We start from the raw sequence: 20,249 nt of genomic DNA on the forward strand, positions 1-20,249 counted from the left end.
GGAAGACAGAAATGTGGAAAAGGTCTCCTATTCCTGGAGACAAAGCATTTCACCTGTCTGAAAACACATTTCTTTTAAAAAAAGAAGAAAAACAACTGAGATTGTCTTACCATCTGCTTCCAGTTCCAAACTTGAGAGAGGAAGCTCTGCATGTTGTCCTTTTGTGTGATGCTAAAAAGTTTGGCCTTCCTTCCTTTTTTCTTGCCTATTTTTTTTTAAACTCTTGCCAGGTTTTCTCACCTCTGTGAGCATCCCAGAAGTGCAGCACGATTTCTCCAAGCAGCAGCAGCAGCAGCTGAGGCAGAGCCAAGCAGTGAAGGCAAGCAACCCAGCAGCCCCTCCCCAGAGCCCCTGCAGCTCCCAAGGACTCCCCTCGTCCACACTGAGACTGGAACAGCCCCAACATCCCAATGGAAGCACAGTGGGACAGCTCTGCTCGAGGCTGGCAGGGACAGGGATGTCCACACCAGGAATGCAGCATCTGAGGCAGTCTGGAGGATCCAGACCCAAGACAAACCCAACATCTCCCTCAAGAGAGCCAGGTACCCTTGTTCAGACACCCACACCCCTCCCCGTGCTGTTGGAGATGAGCATCTTCTCCTCATCCCAATATGAGCACAGCCACATTAATCCAGACTCCACAGCTGTTGACTTTCACTCGTTTTAAAACACCGTTAGTAACTTTTAATAAAATTATGTTCAACAAGACGAAAAGTAGGTTAAAATCACATCATTTTCCTATTTGCACTGTACTAATTGCAACATATATGAACACGACCACGTAGCACACTGCAGCACATCCCTTTTACAGAGTCAATCCACAGCAAATTTCCATCTAGAAGGTAATTTCATAATTTATATCCAGTCTTTCCCATTTTCTCTTCAAAAGGTTTGTTCCAAGATTGTACACAAATTTAGCATTTTTAATGCAAAACAAACAAATCACTTAAACACTTATTTGAAAAACTGTATTAAACCAAAAGATTACACAGAATAAGGAAAATCAGGGAAAGAGCAACGCAACAGGCAATGAGGCCAGAACACAATCAAGCCCAAGAAATACTGAGACAGGTTTGTTTCACAGCAAAACATCTCTCAAAAGGAAAGTACCAATAAGTTCCAGACTGTACTCACATTTTCTCAATTTTTCACTGTAAATATTACACATCTTTAGAAGGACACTGATATATTACAGTTTCTTAAAAACAATAAAAAGGCAGAGAGTAAAAATTTAGATCAGCAGCAGCATCTGGTATAGTTAGTACAAGATTAAAACAGACAATATATGTGTAACTCACTGAAAACCTCCTATAAAAAATACTGTTCTTGGCTTTAGAAAACCACCAAGATTAATAGTTTGACTAATACTCAAAATATGCAAATGGCATACTAATCAAAGTCCCTAATGCAAAAGACTTAGGGGCTCAAGATAGACTTTTGGTGTGATCCCAATTTATTTCACTGTAATGCCCAGAACATGCATGTGCTATATTTAAATATTCCCATGTAGAGAGACAGTTGCCAGAATGAATGATGCCACCCTGCTGATCTCTGAGGTCATCAGCCAGGCCATTTAATCAGGGTTTTTGTTTGTGTTTTTTTTTTTACTCAGTGCAGTTTAGACACATACAGAAATCAGCACAAAAAAGAAGTTTAAACCACTACATCTTCAGTGTAATTCAAACAAGTCATCACACTTGCAAAGCAAAGTAGTGCTTTACATTATCCCCATCTTTATATTATCTTTATGTTTACCATTATCCCCATCCTCGCTCTTTGAGGGCTCCTATAAAGATATGAAAACCACAGCACAAGGTGCCATGCATGCTGAGAACAAGCAAGCAGCAAACCTCAGGGCAGCAGACAAAAACAGATCCCCATCCATGTTCCCATCCAGTGCCTCACCCCCTGCAAGAGGTTTTGGGTGGGCAGGACATAATTCCACACACCAGTCAAAGGGGTGGAAAGATTTTGTTTTTCCAGCTGGTTTCACAAGGCCTGATCAGCAGATCATATACAAATACAAACAGTTAATATTCACAGAGCAACTTCTTGTACCTAATTATTAGAATAGATTTAACATCATTAATAAATATATAAAACAACATGATAATCTCACAGACAAAACACATTTCAAAGGTCAGCATTGACTGAGATATTCAGACGATTTGGTCGTTGCTTAAAGCACTGAAGAATTATAAAGCAGATAATAATGTGAGTGTTAAGAACAGGCTCACAAAATACAAACTTAAGATCAATTTAAACTTTCTGCAAAGGCTCTGAACTGACCCTAGAAGCTATTTCAAATGACCTTCAAATGAAGGCTCTTGCAGCCATTGCATATTTGAGAATAATCTCCTTTAGGCTGTCTGTATCTCGGCACTTTATCTAGATCAGCTGCAGAGCAGGCATTCCCCAGGGACCAGCACACAGAGGTAAACATCTGTCCCAAATGATGCTGTTCTACATCTCACAGCATCCCGTGCTGAAACAGAACATTGTTCAGTCGGTTCTTAAAAGTCTTGTTCTGGGAGACAGAGCCCAATGTGCTCTCTCCAAGTGTCTCAAACCTGTCCCTTTACCTCTCCCTCTCAGTTCTGCCTGAGAAGGAGAGGCAGCAATCCCCTGTCCCACAGTGCTGTTCTGAGGCTTGGTTTATAAGGTGCTTTTGCAGAGTCCCAGAAAAGGCACGCCAGCAGCGCAGCTGCTGCAATGTCAGAGCAGAGGCAAGCGGCCCCTCCCGAGACACCCATGTGCAAATCCAGAAGGGATGAGAACTCACACCAGCTCACGCTGCTGCAGCCCCAGCACAGCAGCTCTGGTTTCCCCCAGAGCTCTGAAAAAGCCTCACATTTCCAGGTCTCGACACAATTACTGGGGTGCCCCATTCCTCAGGCTGTCTCCAGGCTCCATTTGCTCCAGTGGGCCAAACTCGGGGTGCGTGGCCAGGGGCTTCCTCTGCCCTCGGAGGGTGTGAGCATTCAACATCTCCAGCAGCAGGTCATACACTGGCACCACGTTTTTACACTTCATGCTCAGGAGATGCTCCATTCCCTTGTTACTGTGCAGGAGAACAAAAAATAACTCAGCAGTCTGGCTCCAACAGTGCAGAGAAGAAAAACACACCCATGGTTTCAAGAGAGTCTTTTTTTTTTCCTATTTGGATTTAAGAGGATTTAGCTGCTGTGGTCCCTGAGATCATTTACTCACTCCCAACAGTAACAACATCCCAATACTTTAAGGCTGAATGTTCTACTATTTAGAGAAGCAGGTTTTGTTTTACACCACACAGACCCTTTCAGGAAATAATTCAGATGTACTGACCCTATTGAAATGAAAGGAAAATCTCTTGGATGCTGTAAAGGTGGGAGGCCCATACTGAGGCTTTATGCAATAGGGGGATTTACTACATGCAGTTTACTAAAGACTGCCTACCTCTCCTACCTGGCTGAGTAGGAAGATCTAATTACCCAGCTAATTTCAAGCACTTTATTTACTCTCTGCATGTCCAGTGAGAGGATCTTGCAGGTGGCTGCAGACTTTAAAATAATCCTTCTGTTATGCAGTAACATACAATGACACCTTGCTGGCTTGAACACTCACTGCTGTATCATGGTTTGGACTGAAAATGGATATTGCCATTGCAGTCACACATATTTATACTCCAGATGCACTCAGGGGTTTGGGGTTGAGATCTAAGGGTGCTTGCTCAACTCCCAGTCTATCCCAGTGGAACTAACAGCAGACAGCCAGCACAGAGCTGAGCTGGTGAGTTGGGCTGGAAGGGGGCAATGCTCCCCAATAAATGAGGTTCAGCTACAATTCAAGAGTTACATGTTAATGGGCGAGAAGAAATTGCAGCCCTTCTCCCACACCCAGCTCTCAGTTATTTCCAGAACAAAGTCTGATTGACTGAACAGCACAAAGAAACCTAAAGGAGACAGGACACAACAAGCAGCCTCCAGTCTTTGGCTGAAGGAGACACAGCATAAAGGATCTTGGCTTAATGAGAAAATACAAACATTTCAAAGAGATTTGTGATGTTTTTTCACAGAATGCCAGAACAGCTTCTGCAAAGCTCTGATGTGGAGTCACATCACGGAGCAGAAAGTGACGGCAGAGATGAGAGCCATGAGACAGGTTCAGCTCTGGCTGGTGCTGGAGCTTTTGCAAGGCCAGCTCTCAAACTCACCCCCAGGTCACAAACTGGCTGTTAAAAGCTGTCCTTCAGCACCACCAGGTCCCTGCTGCTCCTTTTGCCCTCCCAGGAAGCTTATTGCAAAGGTGGCCATCCCCTTTTCAGTGTCCCTATAGATGTGCCCAGCTCTGCTTTGTGTGCTCCAGCCTGGTCCCAGGACTTCTTCCCTGGACACACAGTCCAAAGTCAAGCCATGAGACAGCTCAGTCAACAGCTGGCCTCTGGGTAATAATTTAAAATGACAAACAGATTGAAAATCAAAACCTCTCTTTTAGGATCCTCATTTCAGTCTGCTGTACCACAAGCACAGATGGACCTCTCAAGGAGGTCCAGGAACTGGAGCCACTTCCCATAGAAAAAAACAGGAGCCTGACATTGCTGTAACATGAGTCATTTGGTTAAAAACTCTGTGGCTCCATGTAAAAGACAACAAATTTGGTGTGGGAAAACATGGCCCCCAGAATTCCCTTTGCTCCACCAAAGCTCACACTGCAGATCAGTTTTGGGACAGATTTTCCTTTTGAATGGAAGGGGTTTGATGGCTGGATGGGGTGTTTCTCTGAAAGGTTCAATTTTTGTTATTGTTAAACATTTCAGGCAAACACAAAATGAATAATCTGACATAATAAGGTTAAGTCAGCATTTTAATATCAGCACATCCTTGAGTGCCAGCAAGCACTCGAGTTTACTGCCTGTTTTGTTGTTCTAGGAGGGAAAGCCTCACAGTGACAGAGGTGCAGAGCAGCACCAGGATTCCCTCAGGAGTGCTCTGGAGTTTCACCCACCTCTTTTCTTGCTGTAATAAACAAACAGTAACATAACACAAGTGTTACACACAGTCTGCAAACCATACCTGGCGTGTCTGACGTGGGAGAGGAGCATCAGCAAATTGGCCAGGCGAGTTGTCTGCTGCTGGGAGGGGATCCCACTCTTGGCAATAACCCACACCAAAGCCTCTGTGACCACGTTGAGCAGGTGGTGCAGCTTCCTGTTGCTTTCAGGTTCCTCTGCTGACAAGGGGAACATGCCTAACCAGAGAAAAAAGGAAAAAATATTTGCTGCTAGTGAGGAAGAAAAAAAAGCTACAACTGTAGATTTTTAAAAAATGTAATATTTCAGCACAATTAGAGAACATACATGCCCTGACACACTCCTCAAGACTGTACAAATGATGCTCCATATGCCACATCAAGTTTGAATTTGCAAAGTGAGCATTTCTCTCAAATCCTCAGTCAAGTCATGATGGGCTCTCCCTTCTCCAGGGCTTTTTTTCCCCTGTACCTTGTTTTTTTAATTATTATGAACTATAATATTATGCTTGTTCTAATCCCTTCTTGTTGAAAAACACTCTTTCTCCTGTGTATATAGTAGGGAAAGAGGAGAACATGTCAATGACACTGCTCAGAGTCACCCAGCTGGTCATGGTCTCCCCACAGATCACTAAGGGTGTCATAATAACAGCAAATGTCTGCAGTGAGAAACCTTGAAAGTCAGAAAAAAACCCCCAAAAAACCCCAAAAACAAAAACAAAAAAACCCCCACCAAAACAACAACAACAACAAAACCTCCACAAAAATTAAATTTAAAAAAATAAAAAGAAAGAAAAAAAAGATGTTTGGGGGTATGGACAAGGAAAAAAATTAATAATCACTAAGAAGGTCTAGAAACACACAGTAATGTCATTGACAAAGTAAAAGAGACCTGGGACAAGGGAAAGAAAAAAATCTCAACGGTCCCTTCAGAGATACCTATGGAAAGACAGAGCTCCAGAGCACCTTGAAAATTAGGGACAAATGATTCATTTTGTCAAGAAAGGAGAATAGAAGAGAATGGACCAATCTTTTGAGACATGAACTTTGAAAAAAATGTGGGTGATGAATGTGGAGTTTGGTTGGAGGTTTTTGGCTGTTGTTTTTTGGGTTTTCTTTTGGTGCATATTTTAAGAAAAAAAAACAAAACAGATTTTGTTGTCTGTTGAAACAGTGGTATCCACAGAACCACAGAATAATTTAGGCTGGAAAAAGCTTTAAGGTCAAGTCCAGCCTTTGACCCAGCACTACCAAGGCCATCAATAAGCACATCCCCAAGTGCCACACTGACACATCCTTTAAATCCCTCCAGGGATGGTGACTCCACCACTTGCCTGAGCAACCTGTTCCAACGTCTGACAACCCCTTTGATGAAGATATTGTTCCTAATATCCAATCTAAACCACTCCTGGTGCAGCTTGAAGCCATTTCCTCTCATCATCATGGCTTTCCAACCACTGCTCCCCCAGCCTGTGTCACTGCAGGAGGTTTTTTGGGGCCAAAGTGCAGGACCCAGCACTTGGTCCTGTTGAACCTCATGCTGTTGGTCCTGATCCATCAATCCAGCCTGTCCAGATCCCTCTGCAGAGCCTTCCTACCCTCCAGCAGATCAACACCAACTCAAACAAGTGGGCAGACAAGTGGGATTGCAGCTGGACTGCTCCCCTTCACTAATGGACTAAGAATTATGCAGCAGCTTCTTGCTGAAAGCAGTAGATGGAAATAACTTAGCTGCTATTTTGTTGTGGGATTTTTTTTTTTTTTTTTTTTTTGTCAATATTGACTATGAAATGTTCTGGGGAAAAAATAATTTTTACTTAAGGCTACCCTAAACTAGCAAAAACACACCTAGTGTGAGAGGCTGCAAAGCAAAGCTCCTGCCCTGAAACACCCTGCAGAACTGCTGAGTACTTCCAATCATTTCTAACCAACTCATTACCATTAAATAGGAACATTTAAGCCCCATTAATAATCACTCAGTTGAGTAACTAGCATTACTAGAATTAAGAATTAAGGACAGGTTTGTAGGACTGCACAGCAGCTTTACACATGACTGGGATCCACAGAGATAGGAGCAAAGTTTCCCATCCACAAGGACAGACCCACAGCCTGAGCCATGAGCATCACCTTGTGAGAAGCTATCAGAATTTGGGGTCTTTCATGCAGTTCTTAGAACAGGACATAGCTCCTAAATACAGCAAATTAGACAGCTAAGAAGTTTCCTGAGCAAAAATCTTTACAATCTATCAGAGACAGAAAATCCTTACATTCCTTTTATTCTATTACAACAGTTTTTTATCATTTGACATTTGGGTTTTTTGAGGCTGATCTCCCAGCCATCCTCAAAATGAAAAGTGCAGTTTGGTGAGCATTAGAGGCAAGCACATACTCACTGGAATTGAGGAGGATCATTGCCTTGACACACAGGTACTCCTTGTGCTGCAGCTTCAGCTCTCGGAACCTCGAGGTCATGGCCAGGAGCATATCAAAGATCTCCAAAATTCCCTCTACACATTTCCCCTCATCCCTATGGAAACATATTCAACATGTTACCAAAAAAGTAGAATTAAGGAACTGACTCAGACAGATAAAAGTCAAAGCATGAAGGAGGCTGCAGAAGGCCTATCTTATCTCATCTTTGGGAGAATTTAAAAGGTTCTATCATGAAATCTAAATTGAAAATTACACTGGTATGAAAGCTCAGCATTTATAAGAAACTGATTTTCTCATTAAAGTGCAAGTAGAATTGGCCATAAGTGTGATCCTATTTCTGTATCCTCTCAGCCTGTATAATTCTGGATAATCAGTCTGAAATCCTGTGGTGCAGGGCACAGTACCACCTTGAATTATTTTCCAGATTTGTTTCATAAGGAGTTACCCACAACCAATAATAATGTTTCTACCTAATGGAGGCCTCAGGACTTGGTAAAAAATAAAGACTTCCTAAAATAAGTTACTTGGAATAACAAGATATTTTTAAAGAATAAATCAACTCTTGACCCTATCTCCTGGCACTTTTTCTGGGCAGGTATTGGAAGGTATGTAGGGTTTTGGTGGGAAGTGGTCCTATTTTCAGATCTGAAAAACACCCCAAACAAGTCATTCCTATTTGTTTAAAATTCAGCAATGGCCAATCTCAAACTACTGAAGTTGCTGTTCCAGTTTTTTTGTTAGTTTTGTTTTATATGTACTGGACTAAAAAAGTGGTTAATCTCTACAACAATAGGATTCAAAGGGAGGCTCCTTATCCTCTTTTTAATGGGAGAATTTTTTCTCTCTAACTTTTTAAGATAAGACAGATTTAAGCATAGCAGTGCAGAAAAATAAAATAAATTTACAGGATCCCAAAATAAAGGTGCTGAAGCTTTAGGCTGGAGGCAGGAACATGCAGGTAACACCACCTAGGGCAGCAGGTTCTGCGTGCAAAAAGTATTTTTTAGTGCCTAGTTTCCCGTGTTTCTCATAGCAAAGAAGAATATTAATCTTTAGAGAAGGACAGAGAGCTGCCAGATTCAAAACAAGGACAGAGGTTCCAGAGAAATATTGTCTGCAAAGATTATGTATGAAAGATATCTGAAGGCTCCAGGGAGACCTCAGAGCCCCATGCAGTGTCTAAAAGCCTCCAAGAGAGCTGGAGAGGGACTTTGGACAAGGGCCTGGAGGGACAGGACAAGAGGGAATGGCTTCAAATGGAAAGAGAATTGGTTTAGATTAGAGATTTTGAAGAAATTCTTGACTGTGAGGATGCTGAGGCCCTGGCACAGGTTGCCCAGAGAAGCTGTGGATGCCCCATCCCTGGAAATGTTCAGGTTGGATGGGCTCTGAGCAAGCTGGTCTGGTGGAAGGTGTCCCTGCCCATGGCAGGCTGGGGGAATGAGATCATGTTTAAGGTCCCTTCCAACCCAAACCATTCTGGGATTCTAAGTTCAACTAAGATAAAAACAATCAAGTTATAGGCTAGATTCAAATAAGGATGTCCTGAATAAAATTACAGCACACCCAGACTCTTGTAAGCTCCCACTCTGCTGTCTTGAGGAAATGAAGAAATGCATCAAATATTCTTACTCTATTCAGCACATATTAACTCTTGAGCAATTAAATGTATTGTACATTTTCATCAATTTTTGGTCATTGCATTGAACAGTGCAGCATGTCCTTGCATTGAATTTTATATGAGCAAATAATATTTATTTCCTCTGTTTTGTAATTTTTTTTCTTATTAACCTATTTTGCTTGTCTATATCTACAATGATAATTATTGATTGCAAGTCACAGAACTGGTGCAAATTTGAATTCTCCCAGGCTGAAAACCTAAAGGATATTTTAAAACTACCCAAGAGAGTAGATTTCTTCCCTGACTTTTTACCAATGTGAAGCTCAGGTCAAATCCTTCTAAGGTTCTGTAAAAAAACATCCTTACTAATCCATATTCTTCCTTTCTGGAACATGATGCTATGGAGAAATAATCTTTAAACGTGAAAACACCCTGCTGTAGCTTGAAAAAATATTCTTAGTATCCAACAGCAAGGTAGAGGTCTTTAAACCCCCCTCAGCTAGTGCTCCAATGTTCACTATTATAGCTGAATATAAAGTCTGCTGTAGTGGCAGGAACAAAACAGGCAGGAACCTATTTAAAAGAATTAAAATATTGCCTGACATCATATCTCCTTTTTAATGAGGGATGTAGGGACAAATGGACAATGCAGTGCCTTGTGTTGCTGTATGGCCAGTTTCAGCATCTAGAGATCTGGAACATAGGGAACAAAACCACCAAAAGATGTGAAAAAAATGCAGAGAAACTTCACACTCAGTGCTACAGGAGATCAGGAATTTGCTTTTACATTTTAGCATTCCTTAAGTCCTGTGAGGATGTGGAACCTTAGGACATAATTGTTACAACTACAAGTAAATTATACTTTTAAATGAAATATTATTAACATCTGTCATGTTTAATCCTCTTCCTCTTACAATTCACCCCACCTTCAAACATGCTAATATAAGTGTTCTCAAGAAATTCATTCCTCTTACCTGTCTAATACAAGGTCTGGTGCAAAAATCAGTTTCCCAGGATGGTCAATTGATCTCCACATCAAACCAATCATTAGAACTTCCATCCAGCAGCTCTCCAAGAGCCTTACTTGGTCATAGAGGCTGAGATCAATGAAGCCTAAAGTGATGCAAATAGCATAAAATAAATCAGCTTGTTAAATGCACTGTTTTGATAAAGAAAAATGTGCATATGAGAAACGAAAGAAGCCAGAAAGAACTATGTGATAAGGAAGCACTGACATCCAAAGTGGCAGGCTGCCATTTCAAATAGGAACCAAAATATTGGCAGTTATCATCATCTACAAAATATTTGGAATAAAGTAAAGTGGTGTTTTAGTGCAATTAGTCCCATACAGCTGGTGAAAGCCAAATGATTGCAGAGTCACCTGCTTTATGTTCTCATCCTAAAAGAGGAGAGATGCTAGAAGAAATATTGCGAGGCACTGGCACAGAAAAGCTGTGGCTGCCCCATTCCTGGGAGTGTTTAGGGCCAGGCTGGATGGGGCTCTGAGCAACCTGGTCTAGAGGAAGGTGCCCCTGCACATGTCAGGGGGTTGAAACAAGGTGATCTTTAAAGTCCCTTCCAACCCTACTCATTCCATGATTCTATGATTCATTTCTCTCCAGAACTTTTAGCAAGGCCTCAGCTAACATTGCAGCACAGCCAGAAGGCAGACACAGTCACAGCCCACCTTTTCTCTTCCCCTGAAAAAAAAAAAAAAAAAAAAAAAAAAGACTGGGAAAAAATAATGCCCAGAAGTCAAAAGAAAAAATAGGAGAAATAAAATTCATACACTCCAAACCAAAAGATCAGAAGTGCAAATTTTCAAAACATTGATGGGAAAACAGACTGTTCAATCAAGGAGGAAAACACTGATATGATGAAGAGCTTCTCAGTGATCAAAAACAAGATCAGGCCACAGTTTTCAAAGCTGAGCTTCTTTAGCTTGGGCCCTTGGTGCTCCATTTTCAGATGGGCTGGCATCTCTGACACTGCATGGTGACAAATCCATACAGCCTGGCCATGGCAGACTGGTTTCCTGAAGTTCTTCCTGGTTGTTGAGGTCTCAAAACACACACAGGAGGTTAGGGCTGCCAAAGAATCTCCCTGTCAGTAATTTATACAAATGCTTAATGCATTTTAATCTTATTACACTACTCAGCTGGAAGACAGGCAGCGACAGCCAGGGGCTGACATGAACTGGGCAAAGCTCACTTTTATCATCACTGCACATTGTAGCTGCTTTCCAAAGCTGCTACAGCCCTGCCTCTGCTTTTATAGGAAGGGTAACAGGAGCCCAGGAGTGCTGCCTTCCCTCCTGGGTTCCACTGTCACAGAATTTACACAGAACACGCAGCCAACAACAGATTAGCTGCCACACACCCTCATCATTTAAAACTGCTTTTAGGAAAATATTCACGGAAGTGTGAAATGGTACCAGAACTGACAGTGCCAGTTTCCTGGGAAACAGCAGCCCAAAGACATTTTGGAGTATATTTAAATAAACATTTACACTGCCAGGTACTGATTTCTCTAGCATAAACAAGGAATGATCAGGTTTAAAAACTCTCAGTTGAGTGAGATGTCAGACCAAGTCCCTGGGTTCAATCTACAGGTTCTTGAAAATCCAGATTTATCATGGATGTCATCTGCTAAACTCACATTATCAGCGGCAGCAGTAGGAGCTATGGCCATTTAGCACAGCTGTTAGAAGGACTCTAATTCTCCTTTTCCTGACAATCTCATGCTCCAAAGGTGCAGGACAGAAAACAACCACCACAGCTTTCACTGCAGCCTCAGGAGCCCCACTTAATTCCCTCCAGACTACATTAAACTAATAATTTTTGTCTGTATGGCACATCCCTTAGATTGTTGGGTCTATTCCTTATCATTTAATTATAAATTGCTAAGAGAGAAGAAAAAAACAACTTGTGCTGAATGTGTAAAAGCTAGGAAAAGACACACTGCTCTGGTCAGCAACACACTGGGCTGCCTAATGAATCCAAATTTTGATATTGTGACAGCATCTTATCGATTTGCAATACAGGTTCAGCAATGAACCATGTAAACTCTTTTAGACTAGGTCAGCAAAGCAAAAGGCAACTATAGAAGCTGTGTTCTGCTACCTGACAACCAAGAATTAAAATACTCGGAATTCAGAAGGAAAAAAATCCAGATGTCAGCTTCTATTTTACCAAGCAACAAAAAAAATATACTCTATTAGGTTGAACATCCAGAACAAAAATACAGCCAGAATAAAATTCATAACAAAAGACTGTCATTAAATATGAAATATGAAAATTTCACAAAAATATAAACATGATTTTTTCCTATTTAGGCAGAAAGTTACTGTTAATACAATAAGGAAATTTTATTTTTTTTCACCTCCAGTGAGCATCAAAATAATATCCAATAATAACTTAGAGATGAAAATGGACTTCAAACCTAGGTACACAAAAGCAAACATTCAGCTTTTCAGAAAGTAAAATTACTGCTCACTGGGCCATTAGTCAAGAACTCTCTATTTTTTCCTAAGACATTACGTCCAGGAACCAGGCAGGGATGGGCATGATTACCTTCAGGTAAGAGTTTTTGAAAAATAAAATTCCATGACCTGAGCTTTAGTCATCACAGCTTTTTAAAGAAAAACAAAATAAAAAAAATCAATCCACATTGAAGTTAGTGGTCCAACTGCCAAGTGATATGGCAGTGTTACTGATAATTGGATGCACATTAAACATCACATCTATTTTTGGCATTGCTCTAAAATGCTGTTTATTTCTGTTCTCTGTAACAGGAGTGATCAGAAAAAACAAACAGAGACAACAAAGTATCAGCATTCCCAAGAACTGTTTTGAACGGGTTTCATTGCTTCAACTTTTTTTTTTCATACAGTTTTCTTACTGCCAAGAAAAAAGTTTTTAATTCTGACATATGATGAAAATAAACTAAAAGCAACCAAAGCCAAAATTCAGGTTGGTTTGGAAACTGATCTTTTAAAAAATAAAAATAATTAATCTTAATTGGTGGAAGGTTTGGGTTTCTGGGTTTGTTTTTCAAAAAAAAAAAGTGTCTTGGAGTTAAAAAATAGAAATTAAAAATAATCAGAAAATAGAAAAGTTGGGTTGGAGGTTTTTCCCCACTGAAACATTGGTGAAAATGAGGTCATTTTCTTAGATTGATTTCCCTTCACAATTCACTTCCTACCAGACAAACATAACTAAGTTGAGTCCTCCGAAATGGCACCTTTTAATCACATTTTTATGATTAGACAAGAAATTATAACAATAGATACCATTTAACCCCTTATGGTTACTTCACAGTTATTTTCGGAGTTCCTTAAGCTACAAAAAAAAATAAGTCTAAAGGATTTGGGCTCTCAGTTTTTAAACATCCCACATTAACAGCAAAACTATTATCACTTTGCAGACGTCTGGCAGGGTTTGAGATGCTCGAGGGTGCAAACATCTTCTCCCCAGCAGCTGGCCTGGAATCTGCACACCCCAAAACCATCACAGCTGGACCCTCCAACACCGTGTGAGAGTGCTCTGCCCCTGGGAGATGTGTTCAGCAGCTGGAGCTGGAAGCACATCAGCCACTCCACCCACACCTGAAGGAGGATGTGCTTCCCTGATGGCAAAATTCATAATTTAAGGATTAAATGAAATAATCTCCTCCAAGTTTGCTTCCTGCACTGTGCACACACTGTGTTTCTGGAGGGAAGGGTTCTAGTCATGTTTTCTCAAGAGTGTTCTCCAGCAGCAGCAGCTCTTTCCAGTGCACACCAGGACAAGGGCAGGGCACACACCAGCACACCCTGAATCCTTCAGCACAAAATCCAGGAGAGGACCCATGGAGTGCTGGCCCCCAGCAGTGCATTCTATCTGAAGCTCAGAATCAAGCTCCATACTGCTATGGGTCCACCAATTATTCCATGCTTTCAGCTCACTTTTCGTTTTTATTCTGCCTTTTTTAGTCATGAGTACTTCAAGTAGAAGGAATTGCAAATGTTCACCATTTCTGGTTTGGGAGAAGTTAAATGGTTCATTGCCATGATGCCATGGAGACATTTGAGACATTCCAGGCACTGACACAGGTAGTTGTACTGCACTGGATCTGGGGGTTGCCAATAACCAAAATAACCCTTACTGATTTTTGTTTTGAAGGAGTGGACATGATAAATCTGAAATCAATACTGAGCTCCCCTGATGTTTTTCTGTAGCAACTCTGTCAAATGAATCGATTGCAGACACCCAGGACTCTGACACTGTTCAGTTTTCACCAGCTACTAGAAACCTTCTATGAGGACTCAAGGAAAGAATTTGGTGTTAAATGAACCTTCTAAATCAGCTTAATCAGGTATTTGTAGCTGAGATAGAAATTACCTACACCACCACCTCTGCTTTGTAGCAAAATGAACAAGTGTTTGAGTAAGAACAAACAGCAAGTCCTGGGTTATATTGAGGCTAAATCAAAAAACATCCAGGTTAATTACTGAGAGCAAGAAACTCTCCATTACTCAGCAGGATAGAAAGCTTGACTTCTACACCATGGACTTACTGTGCTGCTGTGTCACATCAGAGCAGAGAAGGACACATTGCCGGGTAAAACCACGGACCAAAACAAATGAGAACAAGCCTGAATGTCTCACCAGGAATCTTCTTGGCCCAGCCGATCATGTGCACCAGCTCTTTGTCCGCCAGCTTGGTCAAGGACATCATCATGGAGGCCTCGGTGAAGGGTTTGCTGGGCCGGCTGACCAGCACGTGGGGCGGCTCTGCCTCCAGCAGGGTCAGCACGAACTGCTCGGGGCTGAGGGCGCTCAGCAGGATCTCCTTCACCCGCGTGGCCGCCTCGTTGTACCGCCTGGCTCTGCCCAGGCACCGTGCCCGCTCCTCGGCGCTGCGGTGGCTCCGCAGGATCCGGTACCCGCAGCGCTCCCTTCGCGAGCCTGCCACGAGAGGCACGCGGTTGCATTATTGGAAAGTTTTTCCCCCACTGAATTTTCCTCCCTTATGTAAACCCAAATGTTTGGGGAGAAGGAGGAAAACCCTTTTGTCCTAGGTTATAATATTGGGGTGTATTCCATTACCACCTCGAGCTGCAATCCCTTTCTTTCCTTATCTCGTGACTCAGAGATAAGTCCCTCCAGGAGGAGCTGTTCTTTCAGCCACAGGACTGATAAGATCACAGCATGGAGGAGCCAAACGATACCATCAAGGATATAAGCAGGGCTGTGCACACAGCAAGGAGATCCCCTCTTCCAAGAGGAACAGCTGAGACCTTCTCTACACTGCACATCCAGAAGGAAACCACACCAGTCTACAGGATCACTGCTTGGACAGAACCACATCTGCTACCACCGCCCTAGCCAGCAAGTGTCAGGTTGTATCTCTAACTCTGTCAGTGGTTCTTCTTTTGTGCTATTGTACGTATTTGGTTCTTTGTTCCCATTTTCCTAATAAATTGTATTTCTGACTTAGAGCCTCTCACTGGTTTTGCTTTTCAAACCAGGACACCTTTAATATTGCATGTTGTAATATTGAGCGTTAAGTTTCTAGGACATTCAGCACTTTGTCCCCTCTGACTTCAGTTTTGTTTATTCTGCTAAACAAAAATAAAGTTTAAAAATGTTTTGTTTTGAACCTCAGTTAACTCAGTTTAAAAGTCCAGGGAAAAACTCCCATTGACATAAAAAAGATATAAATCAGGTCTTTAAAGGCAAATAAAGATAGCTGATTGCAAATTTTGCTTTATATGTAAACGGGGGAAATAAAAGACTTGAAAGTCTGGGCCATGTTACAGATTAGATGTCTCAGGAACAAGCACAGCTGGGCCTCAAAGTTAGCTGGATGCTCAGCCAGGGATTCACAAGATTCAACCCATTTTCTCCCCATGGCGCAAAAACCCAGCAGGAGTTTCTCTAAAGGGAATTCAGATATCTACAACTAAGAGCAAACACCCTGTGTGGAGGTCTGTCTGCAGAAGGCTGTTTCTATTGCAAAGAGCAGTCCCTTACATTCCCAGATTTAATTAATTATTCCTTCTGAGAAATCTAAACATTGTTCAATTTTGGTCAGTGTTATTGGTAGCATCACTGTTACTTGTTTTTGCATAGCTTCCAAGGAAAGAGTCTATTAAAAAAAAAAAAAAAAAAAGCTTCTCCAAAACCATAACATTCATCAAATACTCAGCTATAGTTCTACTTCAGCTAGCAAAGAGGTCCAAACATAAGCCAAATTAAAATTAGGGCAGTGGGGGCACAAAAAATTAATATCAGATACTGTTGACAAGCTAAATAAGTTGCTAAGTGAGTGCAGATTCTCAGGTTCATGTGGCAGAGGAGCCTCAGGTGGAGGTGGCTTTTCAGGTCATAGCCCTGTCACATTTTCAGCAGCTGTCAAACAGCATTTGGGTCAGTCTGTGGGAGGGCTGAATGCAAAGGCCAGTCAGGAACAACTTGACTGAATAAGGACCAACAGAATATTCCAGGATTTTTAGGATGTAGATCTTCCAGTTACCCATGGCCCTCACTCACTTCAGTAAACCACGTTGGATGCAGGAGAAAGTTAAAGAAGTTCTCATTAAAGTTCTGAATACTGGAGAACCCCCTTTCCCTGGAAATCCAAGAGATGGGAGAAGACCAAGAGGCAAAGCTGGTTTGATGAACAGACCTCAGGGACAGAATCACCCAAGTGGGACAGGCCCTTTGCAACTGGAAGTATTTTTCAGCTGCAAGTCCAGCTTAAGGCCTGCACCATTTGGAAAAAGGATGGTTTTTGCAACTTTGAAAGGGATGTGGGTATGATGAAATGGGCTGAGTGCAGACAGGATATTTGCACAAATAATGGATTGAAGGAAATAAATAATTTGTAGAACCAAATGCTTAGCCAAATGATAACTAGCTAGAAGTTACCAGAGCAGATGAATATCAACTAAGGGAAGGCAACACAGCAGCAGAGACAGGGCATGAGACATTATCTTATGTAGATTCATGGAATGAGACTTGATGAAAATACCCAAAAAAATATTCCATGCAGAACTACAGAAGTAACAAAGCAATTTCTTCCACCATCAGTCTGGGCAAATTCTTCCTGAAATGAGTCAAAGGCCACCAAGGCATAGACAATTTTCTACAAAGACACCTGGATAATGTAATGAACTCTCTGCTAAGCCTCATTTCTTGAGTAATGCACAAAGGTCAAGAGGAAAATCTTGAAGTGGTTTGTTAGCTTCCATAAAATAGTAAAATGGCACAGTGGGCCACAGACTGTTCTGAACTCTTGTAATGCACAGAAAGTATGTATTTTCCATCAGGGAAGATGAAAAGTAAAGGCTGAGAGTGAAATAGGCAACTGGAATGAGAGGACAGCTGAGGAGATGAGGAGATGCCCAGGTGCCAGGGTGCTCTGCCTACAGAGCTGCATGGCTGGGATCTCCCCAGCATGGGAGAGACCATAACCACAAAGAATTGTTTTCACTATTTAGAAAACTGAAGCACATTTCCCAGAGGCACCTTGAAATACAGAACAAGAAAAATAGCAAAGGGAATAAAAGCTATGGGCAGAATAGAGTAAAAATTTTCTTGGGCTACCAAAAATACCAAATGCTCTGTGACATGCATTATCTGAGTTATCCTTTCCAATTAACTGTTGTAAAGATCTTAAAGTAGCATTTTGCAGCTTATAAATATAAATTTAAGCTTATATGAATATACAGAATATATAAACACAGATAATTGAGCAGATATTTTAACGAATATCAAAGAAATCAAATTTAAAAGCAATTTAAAAAGAACTTCAGCATTCTGTTCTAAGTGAGAAAATCTTGACCAATTTCCATCTGCACAGCTGTACTCAGTGCTCCATCTAAAGCTAATTCAATCAGGTTATGATTTTGAGTGTATTAAAGGTCTCAAGACTTGTGGAGGGTTCTTACTGGGAACTAGCAAACCCCTTTACATTATTTTAGGTTATTTAAATGAATCAAGTTTCTTATATAACCAATTATTATAATATAAAATATGCTCCATTTAAAACATATACCAAATTTTTATAATAACATTACCAGTGCAGAGAGCCAGACTAGGAGTATTACATTTCCACATAAAAAACCTGCTACTAAAGAAAATATAACTGATGACAAAAACAAGGTGGGAATAAAACCAACCAAAGAAGATTCTGAGTTATTTTTGGTATTTTTTTATTCACCATATATTGCCAAAGCAGAAGTAGGCTGAATCACCAAGCAGTGTGCATAAAAGATACTTAAAAGATATTACCATTTATTAATACTTTCTATTTTTTTCTGCTTGTATTTAAAGTAAAAGAAAGCTACATTTAAACTTTCTAGTCAGCTGACACTGCAGAAAACACCAGTCTTTCCAATTAAAACAACAGCTTTCAACAACGTAAAGGAGCTTCTTTTCTTTCTATTCAAATCCAAAGTTTAGGCAGGACCAAGAAATTTTACCTTTATATATATATATATATATATATATTAGCATACAACAGACACGTATAACTGTTAATAAAATTATATGTTATAAATAATTTTCAACCAGCCTAATGTTTGCTTAAGTAGATACAGAGATGTGGATCACTGTGTGTAAAGGCAGAGAAATAAATCACAGTTTCCTAGATTAGGGGCTATCTTTGACTTTACTACAAACTCCCAAACTATTCTTAATATCTTATATTCATTTCTATAAATGTAACTCAGGCAATTGCTGAAGTGCAAAATGATCAAATCCCTCATTCTTCCTACCACATTCTCCTTATTTAGAGCTATTTTGTGCAAGAAAATTGCTGTATTCAGCTGAGAATGCTGGACCAAGGGCAAGACCTTGAGCTACAGCACCACAGACCATGAGCAAATGACCCCAAGATATAAGAAGTAAGGCACATTGGAAAAAGGTCATTAAAATGAGCCTGTTGTTTGCTCAGCCACAGCAGGTATTACTGGCAATGAAACACCATTTTTCAAGCTCTGCAAATTCTCTGAAAATCACAAATGCTGTCTGATATGGTGAGCAGTCACATGGCATGTTGCCCTTCATACTGATTTTGGTCCCTGGCAATGGCTCACATAACTAACCAGTTCTGTAGCAACTGCAGATTCTACCACTGGATATTTTATAATCAGTTTTTGAAAGTGTGTGAGTTTAAACCTGCTCCAGTAGATATTGGTAAATCTTTATCACTCCAATCACCTTTCAAAGCAAATGGAAATACATACTCCAGAGCAGACTCTCAAATTGAGTTCTCAAGAGTAGAGCCACTGACAAAGGAGCTGCCATCTGCCTGTGTGCACATGAGAACGTGACCAGAAATTATAGTGGTTGCTATAAAAGCTGAAATTCAATTAATACATCTGATGTCCAGAGAATGTCTTGAAACATTTTGTCCCCACTTACTTTCTGTGTGAAAAGTGCTTTACAGGATTTCAACTGCACACAACAGCCACACACAGGAGAAAGGGCCAAATCCTGAACCAGCCCACAGAGAAATCTGTTTTCCTTCCTGCAAAGTTGTCAAATTTTCAAGATTCAAGAGTTGCATCTCTCCATCACTTGAGTGTGGCCTCTCAGCCTCCTCACTCAGGGCTGAAAGGAGCTTTACCTTCAGAATAATTTCAACATATTGAGTGAGAACTGACACATGGGGGAAAAGATACAGGAGCAGTGCAGAGGTGGGAATTAAGTCAGGGAAACTGAAAACTCCTCGTGAAAGAAAGTCTATTTGAGCCCCAGGAAGCAAACCAAAAGCAAAGCAGGGCATAGCTGCTCCAAGAGTGAAAAGTGATAAAGCAACTCCCCTCTTCTTCACTGCCTTTGACAAATAGCCCAAGTCCATTTCAGCTCCCCAGGTAAACACCAGAAAGTGCCAAGGGAAGATCAGTTTTATCCTTTTATTTAAGATATCTGGGCAGAGTTTGCTGCAGTTTTTCTCTTTCCTCTGTTCCTGATGACCATGCAATTTTTTTTTTGTTAATTATTTTTTCTACCACTTAGGAGTCCTGCTGCCAAATTTTAGCAGTAGCTGCCTTGTTGGAACAGCAAGGAACATAGATTTCCTGCAGAGGAATTGGCAGATGCAATGTCTACGACCCTGGTGCTTTTGGCAATGATGGAATATTTCATAAGAAAATCCAATTTTACCTTAACACAAGTCACCCCAAGCTGGCCTCCACC

General features: G+C 41.0%; 1 protein-coding gene across 2 annotated transcripts in view; it reads right to left on the reverse strand.

Annotated features, from left to right (window-relative positions):
* Window positions 1-1,602: 1,602 nt before the first annotated feature.
* ESR2 (estrogen receptor 2) overlaps window positions 1,603-20,249 on the reverse strand; it is a 32,875-nt gene continuing 14,228 nt past the window's right edge. For both annotated transcript variants that reach the window (XM_021554489.3, XM_077783924.1), the window contains exons 5-9: window positions 14,709-15,008; window positions 10,036-10,174; window positions 7,401-7,534; window positions 5,052-5,226; window positions 1,603-3,061 (exon numbers count right to left, since the gene is read on the reverse strand). In XM_021554489.3, coding sequence (XP_021410164.1) covers window positions 2,872-3,061; window positions 5,052-5,226; window positions 7,401-7,534; window positions 10,036-10,174; window positions 14,709-15,008 — 938 coding nt within the window. In that variant the 3' untranslated portion in view covers window positions 1,603-2,871. The remainder of the gene's footprint in view (window positions 3,062-5,051; window positions 5,227-7,400; window positions 7,535-10,035; window positions 10,175-14,708; window positions 15,009-20,249) is intronic.

The sequence above is a fragment of the Lonchura striata genome, chromosome 6 (assembly GCF_046129695.1).
Source record: "Lonchura striata isolate bLonStr1 chromosome 6, bLonStr1.mat, whole genome shotgun sequence".
Lineage (NCBI taxonomy): Eukaryota > Metazoa > Chordata > Aves > Passeriformes > Estrildidae > Lonchura > Lonchura striata.